General features: G+C 50.0%; 1 protein-coding gene across 2 annotated transcripts; it reads right to left on the reverse strand.

Annotated features, from left to right (window-relative positions):
- Positions 1-3,243: 3,243 nt before the first annotated feature.
- Positions 3,244-18,199, reverse strand: RBM38 (RNA binding motif protein 38). 2 transcript variants are annotated; one of them, XR_005956047.1, is made up of 5 exons: positions 17,883-18,193; positions 17,041-17,164; positions 16,359-16,413; positions 4,150-4,676; positions 3,244-4,052 (listed from the first exon to the last, which is right to left on the reverse strand). XR_005956047.1 is itself a non-coding variant. In XM_041478415.1 (4 exons), exons 1-4 carry the CDS (start codon positions 18,048-18,050, stop codon positions 4,376-4,378), a joined length of 648 nt encoding a protein of 215 aa, XP_041334349.1. In that variant the 5' UTR covers positions 18,051-18,199; the 3' UTR covers positions 3,244-4,375. The 2 variants fall into 2 exon arrangements, 1 of the variants encoding a protein (XP_041334349.1); XM_041478415.1 differs by having other exon boundaries at positions 3,244-4,676; positions 17,883-18,199.

The raw sequence follows: 18,199 nt of genomic DNA on the forward strand, positions 1-18,199 counted from the left end.
TAGTGCCACACGTGACCGTGCCCGGCCGATACGTGACAGGCATTCACCGGCTTCCCGGCCAGTCAGTTGACTTTGTTATTCAAACTATTTTAGTGATGGTTTTTAATCCCAGGCTTAAATTTTTCTTTTTCTAGTTGGTTTTTTTTTTTTTTTCCCCCTCTCTTCTTTTTTTGCTCTCTGAACAAGGGAATCTCTATGCTGGCAGGATTCGGAGAGGCACAAAGGAGGGAAAAACAAGTTTCAGCCAGAAGAGAGAGAGGAGAAAAAAAAAGGATGCTGTTAGCATTCCCTGTATTTGAGGGGGTAAAAACATTTTGCTGTCAACTCTGTTTTAAAGGATAAGTGCTAACAGCAGTCCAGTTGCTATGCAAATAAATTGTGTGCTCAGCCTTTCCCTCTCAGTGCAAAGTTTTGGGGCTTGTTAGCCAGGGGAGCAGGGCTGTGGGGGCTGGCAGTGCCCCCCCTGTCCCTAGTGCCCCCATCCCATCCTGGGCATAGCCACTGGCTGGGGCTGCCACTGCAAAGCTCTGGACCTTGACAGGAGCCCGTGGGAGTGCCCAAGTGTCCCCCAGACAAGGTGGGACAGTGGGGGAGCACTGCAGAGGAGTGGGCTGGGTACCCCCTGCTCCTCGTCAAAAGCAGATTCAGGCAGCTGGCAGCAGAGCCCTTGGCTGTGCCTCTGTGACAGGGGACACCCCAGGGAGAGGGAGTGCCTGGAAAGGGCAGAAATCCCACCCAAGACATCCCCTTTCATGGCAGGCAAGTGGGGAAGGTCTAGCAGCAGCCACCCCAGGGTACAGGGCTGTCTCTCACTTGCTGCTGCCAGGTGGAAAGGGAGGTGATGCCAGGACATGATGCCAGACTGTGGCTGGGTTCATCCAGATGATGATCAGCACCCCAGCACTGGTATTTATGGTGGCACTTCCCCATGTCAGCAGAGGGGCTGCACAAGCCCCAGCCCACACAAGCCAAACCTCCCCCTGACAGCCCCAGTGTGATGGTTTCCTATAAAAAAGATTTGAATTTGTCATGCAAATGACTGGGCATGTGGGCACAGCTGCTGAGAGGTGGCCTGGGCTGGGTCAGCTGCCAGCATGGCCACAGGGATGTGCCCAGGACAAGGTCTGGGCCCCCAAAGCTGGTCCCACCCCTGGAACCTGCCAAGCAGATGGTGCTGCCAGGGCTGTGCTGCCAAAACCACCCAGCCCTGGCTGCTCCTCCTGGTCCCTGTGGCTCACTGAAGCTTTTAAACCAGCATTGTGACCCCCCTCCCTTGGCTTCTGGCTGGCTGCAGCAGAGCTGAGCTGCCCAGAATGAGCTTTCTTTGTGCTGGGACCACATAAGGAGGTGGAAGAGGAATAAAAAAAATATTATACTATTAAGCAATTTTAAAATTATTTAAGCACTTGTGCCACCCTGATCAGTGGGGAGCCAGGCAGCCTCTCACCCACACCCCACTGCTCATACTCTGCAGTTCAGCTCTTGTCCTCCTAACACAGCAATGCTTTGAGCTCTTCCCACTTTCCCAGCCTAGCACAGGACAGGAAAGTGCCCGGTCTCCTTCCTGGAGGCTGCCAGCACCACCTGGCAGCACAGCCCCGCTCCCACCGGGAAGGAGGATGGCAGAGCCCGTGATTCCGCAATTTCACAGCCGGGTTTTTGCAAGCAGGAAGGAGGCAGGTCGGGCTGCTGTTTTGATGTGGCTGTTTCTCGAAATGAGCCCGGAGCAAAACTGAGAGGGATCCAGGAATGGCGCTGGGAGCGCCGCCTGCGCCCTCGCTTCCTGGCAGTTTGGAACCTTTCAGGAAATGGAAAACCATCACCCTTTTCACTTCAGAGCGCACTGCACACATGGGTTTTTTCAACAACAAATCCACGTTCAGCAGCCTTGCTGTCCCCATTGAGAGGGGAGATGTGTGTCCCCGGCGAAGACAAAGCCCAGCTCAGCAGTGCCAGGCACCGCTGCTGGGGATGGGCACCCCAGGGCTGCTGCGCTGGGGCCAAGAGCTCCCCAGCAGCTCCCAGCACCCCCATCCAAAAATCCTCCCCTCCCTTCTCCTCAGGAGGACTCCTGACAGGGAGAAAGAAGAATTGCTGAATAATCTCCAGCCCCGATAGCACTTCAAAGGCAGGGCCTGGGCCAGGCCGGGCTCCGCCAGCACTGGGCTGGATGCGGCGCTCGGCTCTTACTGCTTTGGCAGCCCCACAGCAGTTCCAGAAAGTAATTACTTAAAAAGGAAATAAATGTCACCCACATGGTTGTAAGCAAAACCCCGGGCAGGATGAGCAGAGCCCCACCAGGATCTGCATTCTCACGCAACACAAGCAAGGCAGGAGCGAGTTGTTTCCATTCATTGAGATGGGCTCTTTATTCCGAGGGCTACTGGTGACATTAGACGTGCCCACCGTGGGCATTTAAGCTCCCCAGGGCAGCCACAGTGCTGAACTGCCTCTGCTTTCATCCTACAGCATCCTCTTCCCCCAGGATGGCTTTAGGCATCACCACCTGAACCAGCAGCAGGTGCTGGTGCCAAAAACACTGCCCTTCCTGGCACCAGGCCTGCTGTGACCTTTATGGAGATGAACCAGATAACTGGCATGAGCAAACAGTCATTTTATTTACTTTTACAGATTGATTCTTGAAGTTTGTAACTGTCAAAACCTGAACACCAAACTTTTAAAGCAAGTTGGTTGGGGGAAGTCAAATGCAGCACCAGAGCAGCGAATGAGGCTCAAGGGTGAAAGTCTCTCTGCTGCTGGCACCTGCCTGGTTCTGCTGGATTTGAGACACCCTCAGCAAACCCCCTTCACCAGGACAGGGCTCTGGCAGACTACTCTCTTTCAGAGAAATTCAATTTTAGAAAAATAACCCCCAACTTATTTTAAGGAAATAACAGAAGGAAAGTGATGGCCCGAAAACTCTGGGATGAGATCCCATCTGCCCCTACTGCCTCTGGAGCTGCACGGGGATGGCAGCACCTCCCACCCTCTGCTCCACGCAGTGTGAGGAAGCAGCTGGCACCAGCCCACGGGGTTCTGTGAGCTCAGAAGGCCTGAGGTGCCTCGGGACACGCAGGGCAAGGGCAGTGTGGGACACGCTGCAGGATGGTGGCAGCAGGGGCTGCTGTCACAGCCCACCCTGGCACACTGCAGGGTAGAGCTCAGCATGGCCAGACCAGGTGGGCTGGGAAATACTCCCTAAGGCACTGCAGCCAAGCAAACATGGTACCATACAGCATTGAATAATCTTAAAAGTTAAAATAGTTTATTGCTGTCTTTGTAGAAATGCACTTACATCGCCTGTTTTCTTCCTTTATTTGGCTGTTGGATTACAGGCATAAAAAGGTTACATTTACCCATTTGTTCAGTGACATAACACCTTTTTCTCTATTGCTCCACTCATTATATTCTCCTAAACCTTGCTGGCCAACAGCCCCAAATCTCTTTTACATAAATACTGTAAATGTCTCATAGGTTGCAGCATTGTAACAAAAGATCTACCAAAGTAGACAAAATGTTCAGTATTCTTGGTTGGTTTTTTGCATTTAAAAATATACCTAAATTTGAGATAATCTTAACAGAGTAACAATTACAATAAGAAAATAGTACAGTGCGTTGACTAAAGGAATATTCTGCTCTCCTTCAAGCCAATATTCCCTTTTGCATGTTGAAGTGATTCAGCAATTACTTAAGAACTTTTTACCTACATACAATAATTTAGTAAAATGAGAATTAAACAAGGCAGATACTTACTACTATTCTTCTGTCTGCAATTCACAGCTCATGCGAATAAAATCGCAATAAATATTAAAAAATAGTTTTTCTTTTGCTTTTTTTTTTTCTGTAAGGCATCTCTGAGTATTACAAAGTTTTTGTACAACCAAAAAATAAGATTGCTTTTTTTCCATGTTCTCCAAGTACCTCTGTACCTCACCAGTAAATAAGAGGATTGTAGGCTGGATGAGGAAGGAAGGGCTGACGGGGAAGGGGGCAGAAAGAAGACCACAGGTGATGGAAGCAGGCTGCGATGTGTGCAAGAATCTGTCGTTTTCCTGTGAAACATTTCAGCCGCTTTTAGAACATCTTCAAGACAGTATCTGTCCAGATTGAAGGGAAAAAAAAAGGAGGAAAAAAAAAAAAAAAACTTACCAGAAGTCCACTTTCATAAGCACAATCAGACTGCAAGGATTTGGGTTCGCCCTCAACACTATAAATAGCTTAGGTATCGATATGCACCTACATATGGGGCGGGGGGGGAAAGGACCGGGGTGATTTTTTTTTCTTGCGTGGCTTTTGCCTCTTTTATAGTTTTTTGTGGTTTTGCTGTCCTGGTCGTATCCTTGCACGGCGATTGTCCCGGGAGGCCGGCGGGCCCTCACTGCATGCGGTCGGGCTGCAGCTGCTGCGGCTGGTACTGCACGAAGGCGGCGGCGGGCGCCGCGGGGGTGCCGGCGCTGAGGGGCGGCTGCACCGTGCCCGTGTAGCCGTATCCCACGAAGCCGGCGGCGGGGGAGGCAGCGTAGGGGTACTGGTCGTAGGCAGCTGTGGTGTACTGGGAATAGGCTTGGCTGGCGGCCGTGTAGTCGATGTAGGGAGACGTGATGGACTGCACGGGGGTGGGGATCACCACGCTGGGCTGGAGGATGGCTTGGGGGTAAACATAGTGAGGCGTGAGTCTGTGGAGGGGAAGGGAGAGAGTTAGTGAGGGGTTGGGATCGCCGTGGCCTGCGCAGCCTCTCTGCCCCCCAAATTCATGTGTGTCAGCCGTGGTAACGGTGCTGCCCAGCGGTGCTGCCCGGGGTGGGGATGAAAAGCAAACACTCCTAGACCTGAGGGTGGAGTAGTGCAAGGTGAAGCATGGGCTGCTGCTAACACACAGCCCCTGGTCCCCACGGCTTGTATCCCCCGCTATCCAGGCTGCTGAAATCCAGAATAAGCTCCCTGGAAGGCCGTGACACAGCCTCTGGCTCACCTCAGTTCCTCAGCCTCCACACACCCTGCCAGTCCTTCTGCCTACTGTATTCTCCATCCAAATTTGGGTGGAGGGTCCTGAGGATCCACAGCCCCTGTGGGACATCTCCTGGCAGCAGGGACAACGTGTCACCCTCCCCGTGTCCCACCAGGAATGACCACTGACCCCAGGCCCTCCAGCCTGCCAGGTGTTATCAGTTACTACACACTTACTCCATGTTTCCACAACACTGCATGTTTAGGGAATGCTACAGGGTGTTTGTTGTAAAACACGAGATATTAACGCTGCTTTCCTCCCTGCAGTAGCTGGCAGGGCGGTGACACTCCTGTGTCCATGAGCTGTCACATCTGCCCCTGGCATCTCCGCTGCCCTTTCCATGAGGGCCCGAAAGTGCAGCTTGCCCCTGCCCTGAGGAGCTGTGCTGCTGAGAGGAACTTAACAATGTCACAGTCAATTAAAGTCCATAGATGGAGAGATCCTGGAGGTGATTAATGCAGGGGTGCCTACTAATTTGTTAGAAACTGCTAATGAGGAGGAAAGGGGAGGGGGGGGAAAAAAAGCATCAAAATGAAAGGGCTGTATTTTCCAAAGGGCTCATGTCAAGTCAGGTCTCAAACAAGGCAAAAATGGGGAATTTATGTAGCCTGAAGAGTGTGGCAAAGTGACACATCTGGGGTTTGTTTAAGAAATAGGGGGTGCAGGCTATCACCAGCAAATGGCCCAGTACCAGAAGAAGATCAGAGCCACCTGCACCCTGGGGAGAAGGTCCCTTCGGCCACTGCTTGCTGAACTACATAAGGCCACATATTAGGCAAAGCCATCTCCTAAAAGCTTGTGCCACCCTGTCCCCAAACCCTACTCATTTTGGCCAATTAAAAAATCCCCAAGACAAAACTCTGCAGAGAGATTATGCAGATTCAAATATTTTGGGGATTTTTGTGTGGATGTGTGTGACAGCACATTTTCAAACACAACCACTTTTAAAAGCCTCCCACATGCCTGTGCCACAAGGCACAGGGCTGTACATGGTTACCCTCATTCCACCTGAGCATCCTAAATCTCAGCCACCCCCTGCAGCATGCTGGGGTCCACCTGGGGCTGGTCCCTCCTCCCCAGCACCTACAGGGCTGTTCCCACTTGCTTTACAACCAGCACTGGATGGTTTAATCTGCTCTTCAGATATCAGAAAGGCTTCTCACAAACAAGGGCTCATCTGAACCGAGTTTTCTCTCCTTTTCCCACTTCCATATGCAGTTTGTTTTTCCTTGTGACAATTTGCATGACAAGAGAATGACTGCTCTCCTCTCCCCACACAGCAACACTGCCTCTGAAATCAGGGTCCTTCCATATGCCCAGGGAGGATGGATGGTGGTGAGCAGCACCTCAACTTTTAATTCAGTGCAAGACCTTCTTCTGAGGCCACCAGACACCCTCACAGTCCTTCAGCCCATAAGCACACCACAGCCAGCATCACCCTGTGGGTAACAGGAATGAGATGAGGCAGCAGAAATGCACAGAATCCCTTGAGGCCACCAGACACCCCTGACAGCAAGAGGGACCTCACAGTCCTTCAGCCCATAAGCACACCACAGCCAGCATCACCCTGTGGGTAACAGGAATGAGATGAGGCAGCAGAAATGCACAGAATCCCTTTTTGTTCAGCTCTGATCTAAACTGAGGCCAGCACAGCTGAATCAGAGCTGGAGCTTAGGCACCAGCTCAGCCCAAGGGCACTTCATGTCACACACTCACACCAGGCCGTGGCAGCCACCTCTTGGAGGAGCAGGGCTCAGTCCCACCCAGAGGTTCCTCATGCCTGTCACTGGGGGATTTTCTCTTTCATTTTGTTTTAAATAACTCCGAGGTGCAATGCGGCTCTCTGGGCCTGCCAGGGCCTGGGGAAAGGCTCTGCAGAGGCACCCCCAGGCCCTGGGGCATGACATGAGCAGGCTCAGTCCATGCTTACTGCTCTGGCCCTGGTAGATCAGCCAACATCCTGCATCCCAGACTGGGATGGATGCTCTGGCTGCTCCTCACTTCTACCTGCCCGTCACACCCTGCCACCAGGATTCCTGGTACTCCAGGACCCAACAGAGTTAAAATCACTCCACAAATGCAACAAAAAAATGCACAATCCACTAAAAACCACCTGGTGGCAGAATCAGAGGAAGGGTCTGCACTTTTCCTGCCCACAGGAATTCCACCTGTGCTCACCAAAGAACCAGGACAGTTTGAGAGACTCCTGGCAATCCTGCCTGAGCAGCTCCTCTACGTCCCTTCTGCCACCCAACTGCTCTCCTGAGCTGGCACAGCCCATGTGGGGGACGTGGTGCCATCAGGGTGAGTGGACATCCCCAGCTCATCCCAAGAAATTCCACACTGTTGGCTTTGTTTTCACACATGGAGCTCCACACTGGGCTCAGACAGCAAATCTGCAACATCCTGCACTACATTTTTCCTTCAGAAGGAAAAACTACAGCTTTTCAGTGCTACTTGGAATAAAAAGCACCATTAGCTTGGAAGGCAGAATGTACTCCTGGACCCTGCTCTCAGAAATCCATCCCACCAGCCCAGTGCATACACAAGCACACATCACTCACAATAGCTGGTACTGCACTAAAAAACCACACTCAGCAACTCCATGATCTGCTTCTAAAGGGAATGAGAATGTAAAAGGGAAGGTTCTTTTGGTCTGTAGGATTTCAATAATTCAGCTAGAAATTTCAATCAAGATATTATGCAATTTGGTCTTCTGAATTAGGTGGACAGATGGCAATTCATCAATCAAAACAAAACACACAACCCAAAGTAAGGTCACTTTGATGACTTGCAGCTACAAACAAAACAAACCAGTGCAGTAGGATGAAGTTCTCTGCTGGCTACATTTAGCATCCACAGAAAATCTTAAAATATTTCCCCCTCTTCCATTATTCCTGAACATGATCTTTCAGGAGATCAACTTTTTTAAAAAGCAAGCTGTTCTGGAGTTCTCTTTCTAGAAAACAGCAAACTCTAATCTGAATTTCTACAGGATGAGTCACATCTGTGTTTTAAGATGCCTTTCCCTTCCTCCCTCCCTGCAGTTCTCCTCCATCCCCCACGATGGGCCCAGCCAGCCAGAAGAGAACTTCATCAAAAAAACACACACGGTGTGATTATAAAACACCAACCAAGTGATCAGCTGTGGCCACCACACACCAAAGTCACCCTGTGAACAGCAGATGGACGAGATGCTGCTGGCACCACAACGAGCCATGGGCAAAGGCCACCCAGCACAAGGAGCACGGTCAAACCCAAGCCCAGAGGCAGCAGTGGCACAGGAGGGACAGCAGGAGGGACAGCAGGGAAGCTGAGAAGCCCACGCTCCTGACCACATGGCACCATGCCCCAGCAGCCAGAATTGAACCAGAACAGAGATGGTTACAGAGCCGCTGGCAGAGGGACACAGGCTCTGTCCTGCTTTGGTGGGGGACACAACTAAAGGGTGGTGCAGGCCTGGGTGGAGATGTTCAAACATGTCAGGGGAGGCACCCGTGGCTCCAGGCAGATGAAAATGTCCCTTTCAAAACCTGCCTTCACCCAGGTCTCCCCACCACATCAGCAGGGCGGGCTGGCTGAGGGGCAGCAAGAAAAAAGGGACAAGTCAGGAGGAAATGTGCCCCACTTCTCTCCCCAAACACTGGGGAAGAGGAACAAGCTCTCATCAGCAGAGCTCATCTCAGAGACTTCATATATCTATTTTGTATCAGATTTACACCTAAAATGTTCTTTAGCTGCACCTTCTCAGCTTTCTGCCATCCTGCAGGACTTCCTACACATGAAGCATGAGCCGTTCCTGCAAGCTGCTCCTGCACACTGCACGGGTTTGGGAGAGCAACAAGGTGGGAGTTCCTGAGCCCTTGATCTCTGCCAGCCCTGCTGGGAGCTGGTTTTGTCAGCTCTGAAGAGGTGGAGACAGCTGCACCCCTCTGTCAGGAGGGACACGGCATCACACAAACATTTGGGAAACAAGGAGGGGCACAGGGCTCTTGGCAGCCTCACAGAGATCAGCACACAAATGCCACCACCACGACCAGCCTTTTATTCCTTGAAGAATAAAAGAAACAGAGCCCTTTGTGTCTGCCAGTGAAGGCACAAATTCTGGCATTTGACCCCAGGAATTTGGCCTCCATTTCCACTAGAGCTGACCCATTGGCTGCCACAGGAACACCCACACTGCCACAGCATGTGATGGCAGGAGGAGCTGAGCACAGTCCCTGGGGATGTGACACCTCCAGGTGACACTTGTATTTTCTGAAAAGATCCCTTTGCCAGGATTCTTCTCCTGGGAAGCTGAGAAACTTTAGAGAAAAAGGAAAATGATATTATCTTATTTGCTTCTCCTGTGTTTTGCTACTTCGGAATGTGGTTGGAGATTGTTTATCCAACAGGTAATTGTTTCATTGATTTTTGCTGTGAATTATTTTGACTTATTGGCCAACTGGGGCCAAGCTGTGTCGGACTCTGAAGAAAGAATCATGAAATTCATTAATATCTTTCTAGCTTTCTGTAAGTAATCTGTAATTTTTTTCTCTATTCTTTAGTACAGTTTAGTGTATAGTATAGTATTCTTTAATATACTATAGATCATAAAACAATAAATTAACCTTCTGAAAACATGGAGTCAAATTCATCATTCCTTCATTTGTCTAAAAACCCCACAAATACAAGATCCAGGCACTGCCTGCAGGGCAGATCCAAAGGTGTATTTTGAAGTGGGCTCCTGAGTTTAAAGCTGCTCTGGGAAGCACACCCCACACTTGCACTGGCAGTGCCAGGGCACCACGGCACAGCTGGAGATGCAGGCACACATCCTGGTGTAATTCACACTCCAAGGAATCGTTCCTGAGGGACACTCCCAAGCCAGCAAGCACTCACCTCGAGGAGACACTCAGAAAACGTGTGTGGAGTGCAGGCAGGGCTGGCCACAGGTATCATACGGGCCCCAGCCACGATGACAGGCTGTGGAAATGTCAGAAATTCAGGTGCTGTTCCCAGTCCAGACATGAGGAGGAGGCTGCAGGATGTCCCTGCCTGCCCACCAGGACTCTCACTCCAGGAGGGGATCACAGTTTATCCACTCACACCTGGGTGCAGATCAGGACATTGGCTGTGCCCTGACCATCCCTCATCATTCCCTGACAGAGCTGGGCTCTAACCACAACACAACAAACCTCCAACTCCTGAAATGTCCCTACTAAAGCTGATTTTAAAATGCACTGAAATGTCAACAGCTTCTGCCTCATCAGCCAGCTATCCCAGCCAGCTCAAAGTCACACAAGGGTGAACTCTGCAGCTCCATGGGATTTATCATCACCTGCTGCAATACCACACAAACACAAAACAGCAAAGCAGTCAAGACAATTTCTGCTCCTCTTGTAACCAATCTGCCTGCTGCCTTCTCCTCACCCTCCTCTGTCTCTCTGAGAAGATTTACACAGCAGCCTGTGCAAACAGGTACAGGACTGAGTCTCCTGCTTCCCTGCTGGGAGCAGATGTCACCACACCAGTGGCAATCACCAAGGCATGATGTGCCACAACAGACTGCCCCAGACTGCAGTCAGTGGGCAAAAAAACCAGAAAGGAGTAAAAAAAAAGGCTGCAGACTACAGATGGGAGTACATTTCCCAAAGATCTAATACTTTTTCTCAGCTCAACCAAGAGTCTGAGATCAACATGCTGAGCTCCACCATGAGTTACAGCCAGGCTCAATAGCTTTATCCTCTGCATCTTGCTTCCCCCACACCCAAAGGAAGAAGGAAAAAAAAAAAAAAGAAACCCATGATCCCAAACAAAGGCATGCTGGGCCAGACCAAAAATAGTTTTGGAGAGAAGCAGGCTGAAAAACACTCAGGTAGCAGGAGATAACATCTGCCTGAAACAAGAGCCATCTGGCACCAAGGAAAAAGCCACATGGAAGTTTATCCACAACTAGTCAGCTCTCCAGAGAAGGAAAAACCCCTCCCCTTTCCAGTTATCAGCACAGCCAAACCAGAAATTAACTGACAGAAGAAACAGGGACTGTTTCACACCAGTGCAGGACAGGAACCTGAGTCCTTCCACATCCTTGTGGTGGATGGTAGGGAAAACCAGGGTCTCCAACAGATCAACCCAGGAAGCCCCAGAATTCTGCCTTTGACTGAGCTTTCCAATTTTCTTCTGCAATTTAGAGAAAATTGATGGCAGAAACATCTCTGAAGTACCTGACAAGTTTTGGAATAATACACATTAGTGATTACTTTCAACAGGTTCCATTTTTAATGGACTTTCTTTCTTTACACATGATCCCTTCCACTGACCTACAGTTAAAACTCATTTGATTTATCTAAACCCCTTTCTTGGAGAGACAGAGTATTTTGAAGTAGAATGCTTCAGCTATGGAAAAAGCAATTAAATATCTCTTTTTGATAAAAGAAGGCCTACACTTGATAAAACAAATAATAAAGTAATTTCTCAGTCAAGAAAGAAATTCCATTTTAAGAGTTTGTGACCTCAGCTACCAGTTGTGCCTTTGTGGCAGTAGAACATTTAAGACATCTCAATCTAATCTCTCCACACCTTCCTGCAAGCTGGAATCTTGGGGATGCCTGGATGCAGCGTGGTTTTTCCAGCATCTCTGCTTTGGCCAGGGCAGCTCAGCTCTGACAGAGGAGAGCTAAAATGCTCAAAGCTGGTGACAGGGAAATTGCAGGGGACAGCACAACTCTGTTTACAGCACTTGGAGACTGAGAAACAGGAGACTGAGTTTTAACTCCAAGGTCCAGGACTTTTCATCTTTTGTGATCATGGAGTATATTTAGCTCTGGTATGTAGCTTGCTCCCATCCGTGGGGAACAAGTTCTTCATAAAAGTCGTATTTAGAAGTGACCCGGTGTCCTTGCTACCAAATTATCAGCACAACAACTGTCTGGTTCCCTGGCTGGTGCCCTCAGCGCCAGGGCAGGATGCCCAGGGCTGCATTCATCATTCGAATTACTGGGCATGTGCTTAATACTACGAGTTGGGGCCCATATGCCAACAGCTGCTCAAAGGAAACATGAGATCAAGCACAAGCTGAGCTGCTCTGCAAATTCAGACGTGTGCATCAATCTGCCACATTGGGACTCTGTGGCACCAGCCACAGCAGCACAGGTGAATTTTGGATCTGCCACTGCCCAGCTCCTGCACCGACGGGAAAGGACTCAGGTCTCTGCTGCTGAGGAGGATGGAGAGGAAATCCACCAGAGGCAATGGAATCACACAGAGAAGAAGGCACGACTCAAGCCATGTGCTGTAAAAACAAAGCTAGAGCCAGCTCAGGCTGTCTCTCCATCACACAAGCCCATGCCCTGACTGCCCAGGACTGGCTCAGATCCTTCACCCAGAGCCTGTCCCTTGCAACAGGTCTGAGCTCACTCATCATTCACATAGCCAAGGGTGAGGTCACTGCATCAGACCACGCTTTTGTACTGGTTTACAGGCAGAACATGAGCAAATTCTGCCCCAACCCAAAAAATAGGCACACCAAACCCTTGGGTCTGACACCAGCATTTGGCACCTTGAAGCAGATGGTCAAGAAAATTCTCAAAGCTGTCTGAGCTGCTAATAAATACATGTTTACACTTAAAAAACACAAAATAAAATAATAAAAAAAAAACAAGAAAAGGATTTCTTTCCGACTGGCAAGCATTTGGTCTGAACGGCAGTCACCATGCATGAGAACCAGCAGCTGAAGCCGTTTGGAAAATGGATTTGGACATTTCTTAGGAAATGCCCCCTTTCCCCCCCAAGTTTTCATGTTCCTGGCACAGGATAACACCAGGTGCCGGGTGCTCCATCCACATGAGCCTGGCAGAGTGGGATGGGATCCTGCAGCCTCCAGCTCTGGGTAAGGGGGCAGTGGGAAGCTGGAGCAGGGGGATGCCAGCTGACAGAGGCTGGGCACAGCACGTGCCCTTTTATAAGCATAACCACAGAAAAGATGAAAGTTTGTTGCCTTTTATTTTTAACCCAATAGAGAAATTTTAAGGATAAACAGCTGCAAGGGAGGCTGGGCTGACACAAAGAGAGACTTTCTTCACTTCCTAACTGCAGCAGCATCAACACATGAAATTTTAAACTCAAAGAGATTTAACTCGTTGTGATGTTGCTGAGACCAAATGCGGGCCAGAGGCAGGGGGCCACCAAAACAAGTAACTACACATGGATGGGGTCTCTGGAGCAAGGACATCCAATGTGCAGCTATGGAAAGAGCTGGATCCTGCCACAAGAGACAGCTTCATGTTTGCAAGAGCTCACTCACTTACTCAGTCACTGGTAGATCTCCCACACAGATAGCTCCTTCGCTGAGGCACAGCCACAGGAATGCATCTGCCATATGCTGTGTCCAGAGCAGCAAGCACAGAGGAGAACCAGGGAACCCCCACTCCCTGCACAGACTCAAACCTGCCTCCACCTCCAGAGTCCCAGAGGAGGGAACCACGAGGTGGGACCAAGTAGCTCTGCCACATCACCGGATCACATGAAGCATGGCAGCTGCAGGGACACACTGGCACTGCCAGGTGCCTCCAAGCAAAGCACAGTCTGCAAGCCCCAGGCTGAGCCCCAGGCCCCAATGCTGCTTCTCTAAACTCAGCAGCCGGATCTCCAAGTCACAGACACATCCTTTGCCTTGCATTACTGTTAAGATCTCTGGTTACAACAAGCTAGAAACTTCTTTTCCAAACAGGATTTACTACTGACTCCGTGCTGTCTGCTGTGCAAGTGCCTCCCCTGCCAGGACAGCAGGAGGAAGGAGAGAGGCTCCTCGTGGTTTCTCTTTCTGTTCCGCATAGCCCTGGCAATATTTACAGCTGCATTTAGGTGTCTGGGGCTGGGGGGGGAAGCTTTCAGTATATAAATAATCCTCTCTGGTGTTTGAGTAATTTTCATAGTTTCCATTCATTTCAGGTTTCACCAAAACCTGCGTTTTGTGGCTTGATAGCTGGGACACGACTGGCTGCTTGCTCTTCGTTAACTGCCCAGGAGTTAACGGCTCTTCATTCATTCCTGCCCTGCCAAGCCCAGCTCGCTCACCAAAGCACCCTGTGCCCTGTGACAATCATCTTTCGGAAACCACAATGCCAACCCCTGGGCACAAACACTTTGCAGAGACAGGAACTGCAGGAGGGAGAGCCAGGCAACATCTCACACCAGGGGCAAAGCAGCCGAGCCACTGAGCTTGCTTTGGGAAAGGTCGGGACCCACCCGGCGTGGTGCAAACAGACAACAGCAATTCAGGGACAGACCCTGACAAACTCCTCATCTACCCTCATATCCACCTGAGGGCCAAGGAAATTGTGGGTCCAAGGGAATGCAGGAGTGGAGCTTGGCAGGCTCTTAGTTTTTTTGGTCTACTGAGGAGACAAAGACGAACTGGCAGCTGAGCTCTGCTGCTCGCCTGAGCACCTGAGGCTTTGCTCAGAAGCCACAGAGCAGCCCCAGTTGTGGTGCTCAGGTAAAGGTGGTGCTCAGGAAAACACAATCTGCAAAACCCACATTTCCAGTGATTCTGCTGCAGCAATGACTGAATTCAATTAAATTCTTGTTTACTGATGCTTGCAAATAATGATATATAATCCCCTGCCTCCAGCCCTCCATTCTACTGGTTCCTGTCTCTTGGCAACTGATAAATAATTTATAATGTTCTCCACTGTATGTGCTAACTGCAGCTCTGCTGGTTTAATGATGAAACCAATGCCTAAGAACTGCAACAGGAACTGTCTAGATCACAAGGAACATGTAATCAGTCGATCCCACACTCCTCTGGATGTGAAACCAAAAGCAAACTGTTGGGAAAAAAAAATGTTTTCAAGAGCTGCGGCTGCAGGGTAGGAAGGGCACCCAGAAAACTGCAGATAATCTGCAAGGTGCTCCTGCCAACAAGAGTTTTAACGGGCTTCACCATTTTGCTCTTTGCTCCTCTGCGTGGCAGGACTTGCCAGAGGCTGCTTTTATTGGCAACTTCTCTCCTGCACTCCCATGCAAAAGTCTCTGGGTTCACATCTCAGGGAGCTGCTGCTTTGGGGGCTGTGAAAGCTCTTGCAGCCCCCATGCAAGGAGAACTATTAAAAAGCAGCATTTTGTCTAAGCAGACTAATGTGGCTCCTGCCCTAGAAAAGGGGAGACTCTTCCTTTCATGGCAGATGTTTTTCAGGGCCTTCCAGCAGAGCTGTACCCGCTTGCGAGAAGCGGCGTGTTTGAACCACACACAGCACACGTACACTGGGCGTGCACTATTGTGGCAACACAGCCTCTTACATCCACAAACTCAGCGGAATGAGATTACCCAGGCAGTTGGCAGCTGCAGCCATAAGGGAAGAGGAATGAAAGTTTTATTGTTAGCAGGTTTTTGGGTTTTTTTTAAATTTTTTTTTAAATAAAAAAAAAAGGAAAAAACACCCCCAAAAAAACTAGCGGAGAGCAGGGAAGGGATGAAGTATTGCTGTTGACAAAGGCCAAAATCCCATCTATTTATATTAGAGTCACACAAAAACCACACCAGGGCAGTGCTCAAAAGCTTTAAAAAATGCACCTACTTTCTTAATGCTCTTAGAAAATAATAATAAAAAACCTTATCAATATTCACTTTCTGAAACGGTGTAAAAAAAGAGCTGCATCAATCATTAAACAGTTAAATGAGGGCAGTATGACAGTCACTATTGTTCTCGTGAAGCACACTTGTCTTTTGCCGAGCAGCTGCCAGATCCTATTAGATGTATAAAAAGAGGACTTTTCTAACCGAGTAGGGATGGTATAAGCCATTGAAAACAGCAGACAAAAGCCCACTTTTGCAGACTATTCAAGCCTTGTATAACATCTGTCCAAAATCAATTTTTGACCTAATGTTACTTTCATTAAGTAACAGACTTTGTTTCCAATGCAATTTGTTTTCTAGGATAAAACTGTATCCTAAGCGTTATTACGTGGGAAATGGCACAGAGGAAGCAGAGGATCTTATTTGAGAAACAGGAGAACAGAATTTGCTTAATTGTTTTGACACCTTAAGTACTATAATACAGAAACTATTTTCCATTTATTTGAATTCCTGTGAATTCTTGAAGCTGGCAAAACAGAGAGCAATGCACTGGGTTTATTATGACTAAGATTTACTGAGGATAAAGAAGGATCTTTGGGAATTACATTAAAGCTGACAAATGCACAAAACTTCTGAAATTTCCACCAGAAATAAAGTACTCTGAACATTAACAACAGCTGTTGAAACTGTCCACTCTTGATGGTGAAGGCTCTTTTCACACATTTTAAATAATGAGGAAGTTGATTCGTGAATCTGATTTCAAACAGACCGTTAGGAAACATTTCCACTTACCCAAAGGGTCTCTGAATGAAGGCTGGATGTAGCTGCTGCACACCTATGGTAAAACCTAAAAAAAAAAAAAAAAAAAAAAAAATTCAGAAAAAAAAGAAATATTAATGAATGGCATCCATTGTACCATTCAACTCCTAACACACAGGCAGAATTACAGCACACGTCTTTGCATTTGATCTGCTATGCATGTGAGCAAATTCAGAGCCCCATTTAGAAACAAGTTAAATTTAACATGCATATGTGATATGCACGAGGAGCAGATGGGAATTCATGATGAAAGCCCAGTGTGAACGTGCTGTAATGGAACAGACAATGGGGTATAAAGCCTTATTTTACACACTGGGTGCTGTGGTCATTAAACCAAAGGGAGAAATGACAAAGTGGATCTTACTGTTAATTCTCATGTAACAAAGAGGTTAACGGGCAAACAGATCTGCCGTGGAAGGAAACAGCTTTAACAGAGTAAAATGAACTTTTTTGAGTAACATTAGTGCATCAGGGCTGAGGAAGAAGATACAGCAGAGAGGTAACTGGACCATGCAGTGTCCTCAGCCAACAATCAGAACTATGGGGGACAGATAAATGTGCATCGTCAGATCAGATGACTCCAGCCTGAGGAACTCGTTTCCTTGTCTTGCAAGTTATTCTAATACAGAGAGATGGGATCTCCCGGATGCCTCACCAGTTTGAATACTCCTTGGTTTTGCTCCCAAATACGCCAGGTTCACATTTGCTTTCCTGCCGTCAATGATGGGGTTTGGGTCTTTGCAAGCTCTTTCAGCAGCAGCTCTGTCTGCCATGGTCACCTGGAATCGAGCACAGCCTTGTTTGTAGCAACAGCGCTTTGTAAACACTCCAGCAACAGGCACTAAAGTGGAGTTTATTTATTGTTCTATTTTGAATCGGGAGCTGAACTCCCTTCGTGCAGCCTCGCTTGCACGGCGAGATGGGAAGGGCTGCCGGGACTCGATGGAAAAAGCGGGCGCTCCCCCGCGCCCGGTTTCCCCGCTGGGCCGGTGCCAGCTGTTTTCCCGTGCCCCTCCACCTCCTGCCCGTGCCTTTTTTAAGAAGCCGGTGGAGCCCTTCCCGAAACCCCCGGCGCACAGGAGCTCAGCGCAGCTGCGGGCGGGATGCGGGGACCCGCACGGGCATCGGGAGGGGGGAGCAGGTGCTGAAACGAACGGCACGGCCTCGGCCAACACGGGGGGCTCCTCCCGGGTCCCCAGCCCAGCCTTTGTCCTGACCCGGCCCCTCGTTCCCGCAGCGGGCACAAGCTCCGCGGCAGCCACGGCACGGGCGGCGGCTCCGCAGCGCCCGGCACCGGGGGGTCCGCCCGGCCACACCGGGACTTTGTGCGGGAGTTTGTCCGGCCACACGGGGACTTTGTGCGGGAGTTTGTCCGGCCACACCGGGGCTTTGTCGCCAGCCCGGGGCTCCGCTGCCGGCCCGTTCCCCGGCGCTCGGGGGGCAGCGGGGGCAGCGCCCGTCCCGCCGCGGAGCGGAGCAGACAGCAGCGGCACTTACAAAGCCGTATCCTCGGGATTTGCCGGTCTGCCGGTCCGTGATCACCACCGCCTCCTCGATGTCCCCGAAGACCTCGAAGTACTTCCTGAGGGAGGAGTCGGTGGTGTGGTAGGGCAGCCCCCCGACGAAGATCTTGGTGAAGGTGGTGTCCTTCTGCACGGTGTGCATGGTGCCGGCAGCGGCCGGCCCCGGCCGGCATCCACCCCGAGCAGAGCCGCGCCCCGCCGAGCCCCCCGCGGCGGCCGAAGGCAGCGGAGCGGCGGCGGGTCCCGGGGCCCTACAGCCGCCTCATGGCCGCGCCTGGAGCCGGAGCGCGG

This window comes from Pyrgilauda ruficollis, unplaced genomic scaffold, assembly GCF_017590135.1.
Source record: "Pyrgilauda ruficollis isolate IOZ18807 unplaced genomic scaffold, ASM1759013v1 scaffold45, whole genome shotgun sequence".
NCBI classification, from domain to species: domain Eukaryota; kingdom Metazoa; phylum Chordata; class Aves; order Passeriformes; family Passeridae; genus Pyrgilauda; species Pyrgilauda ruficollis.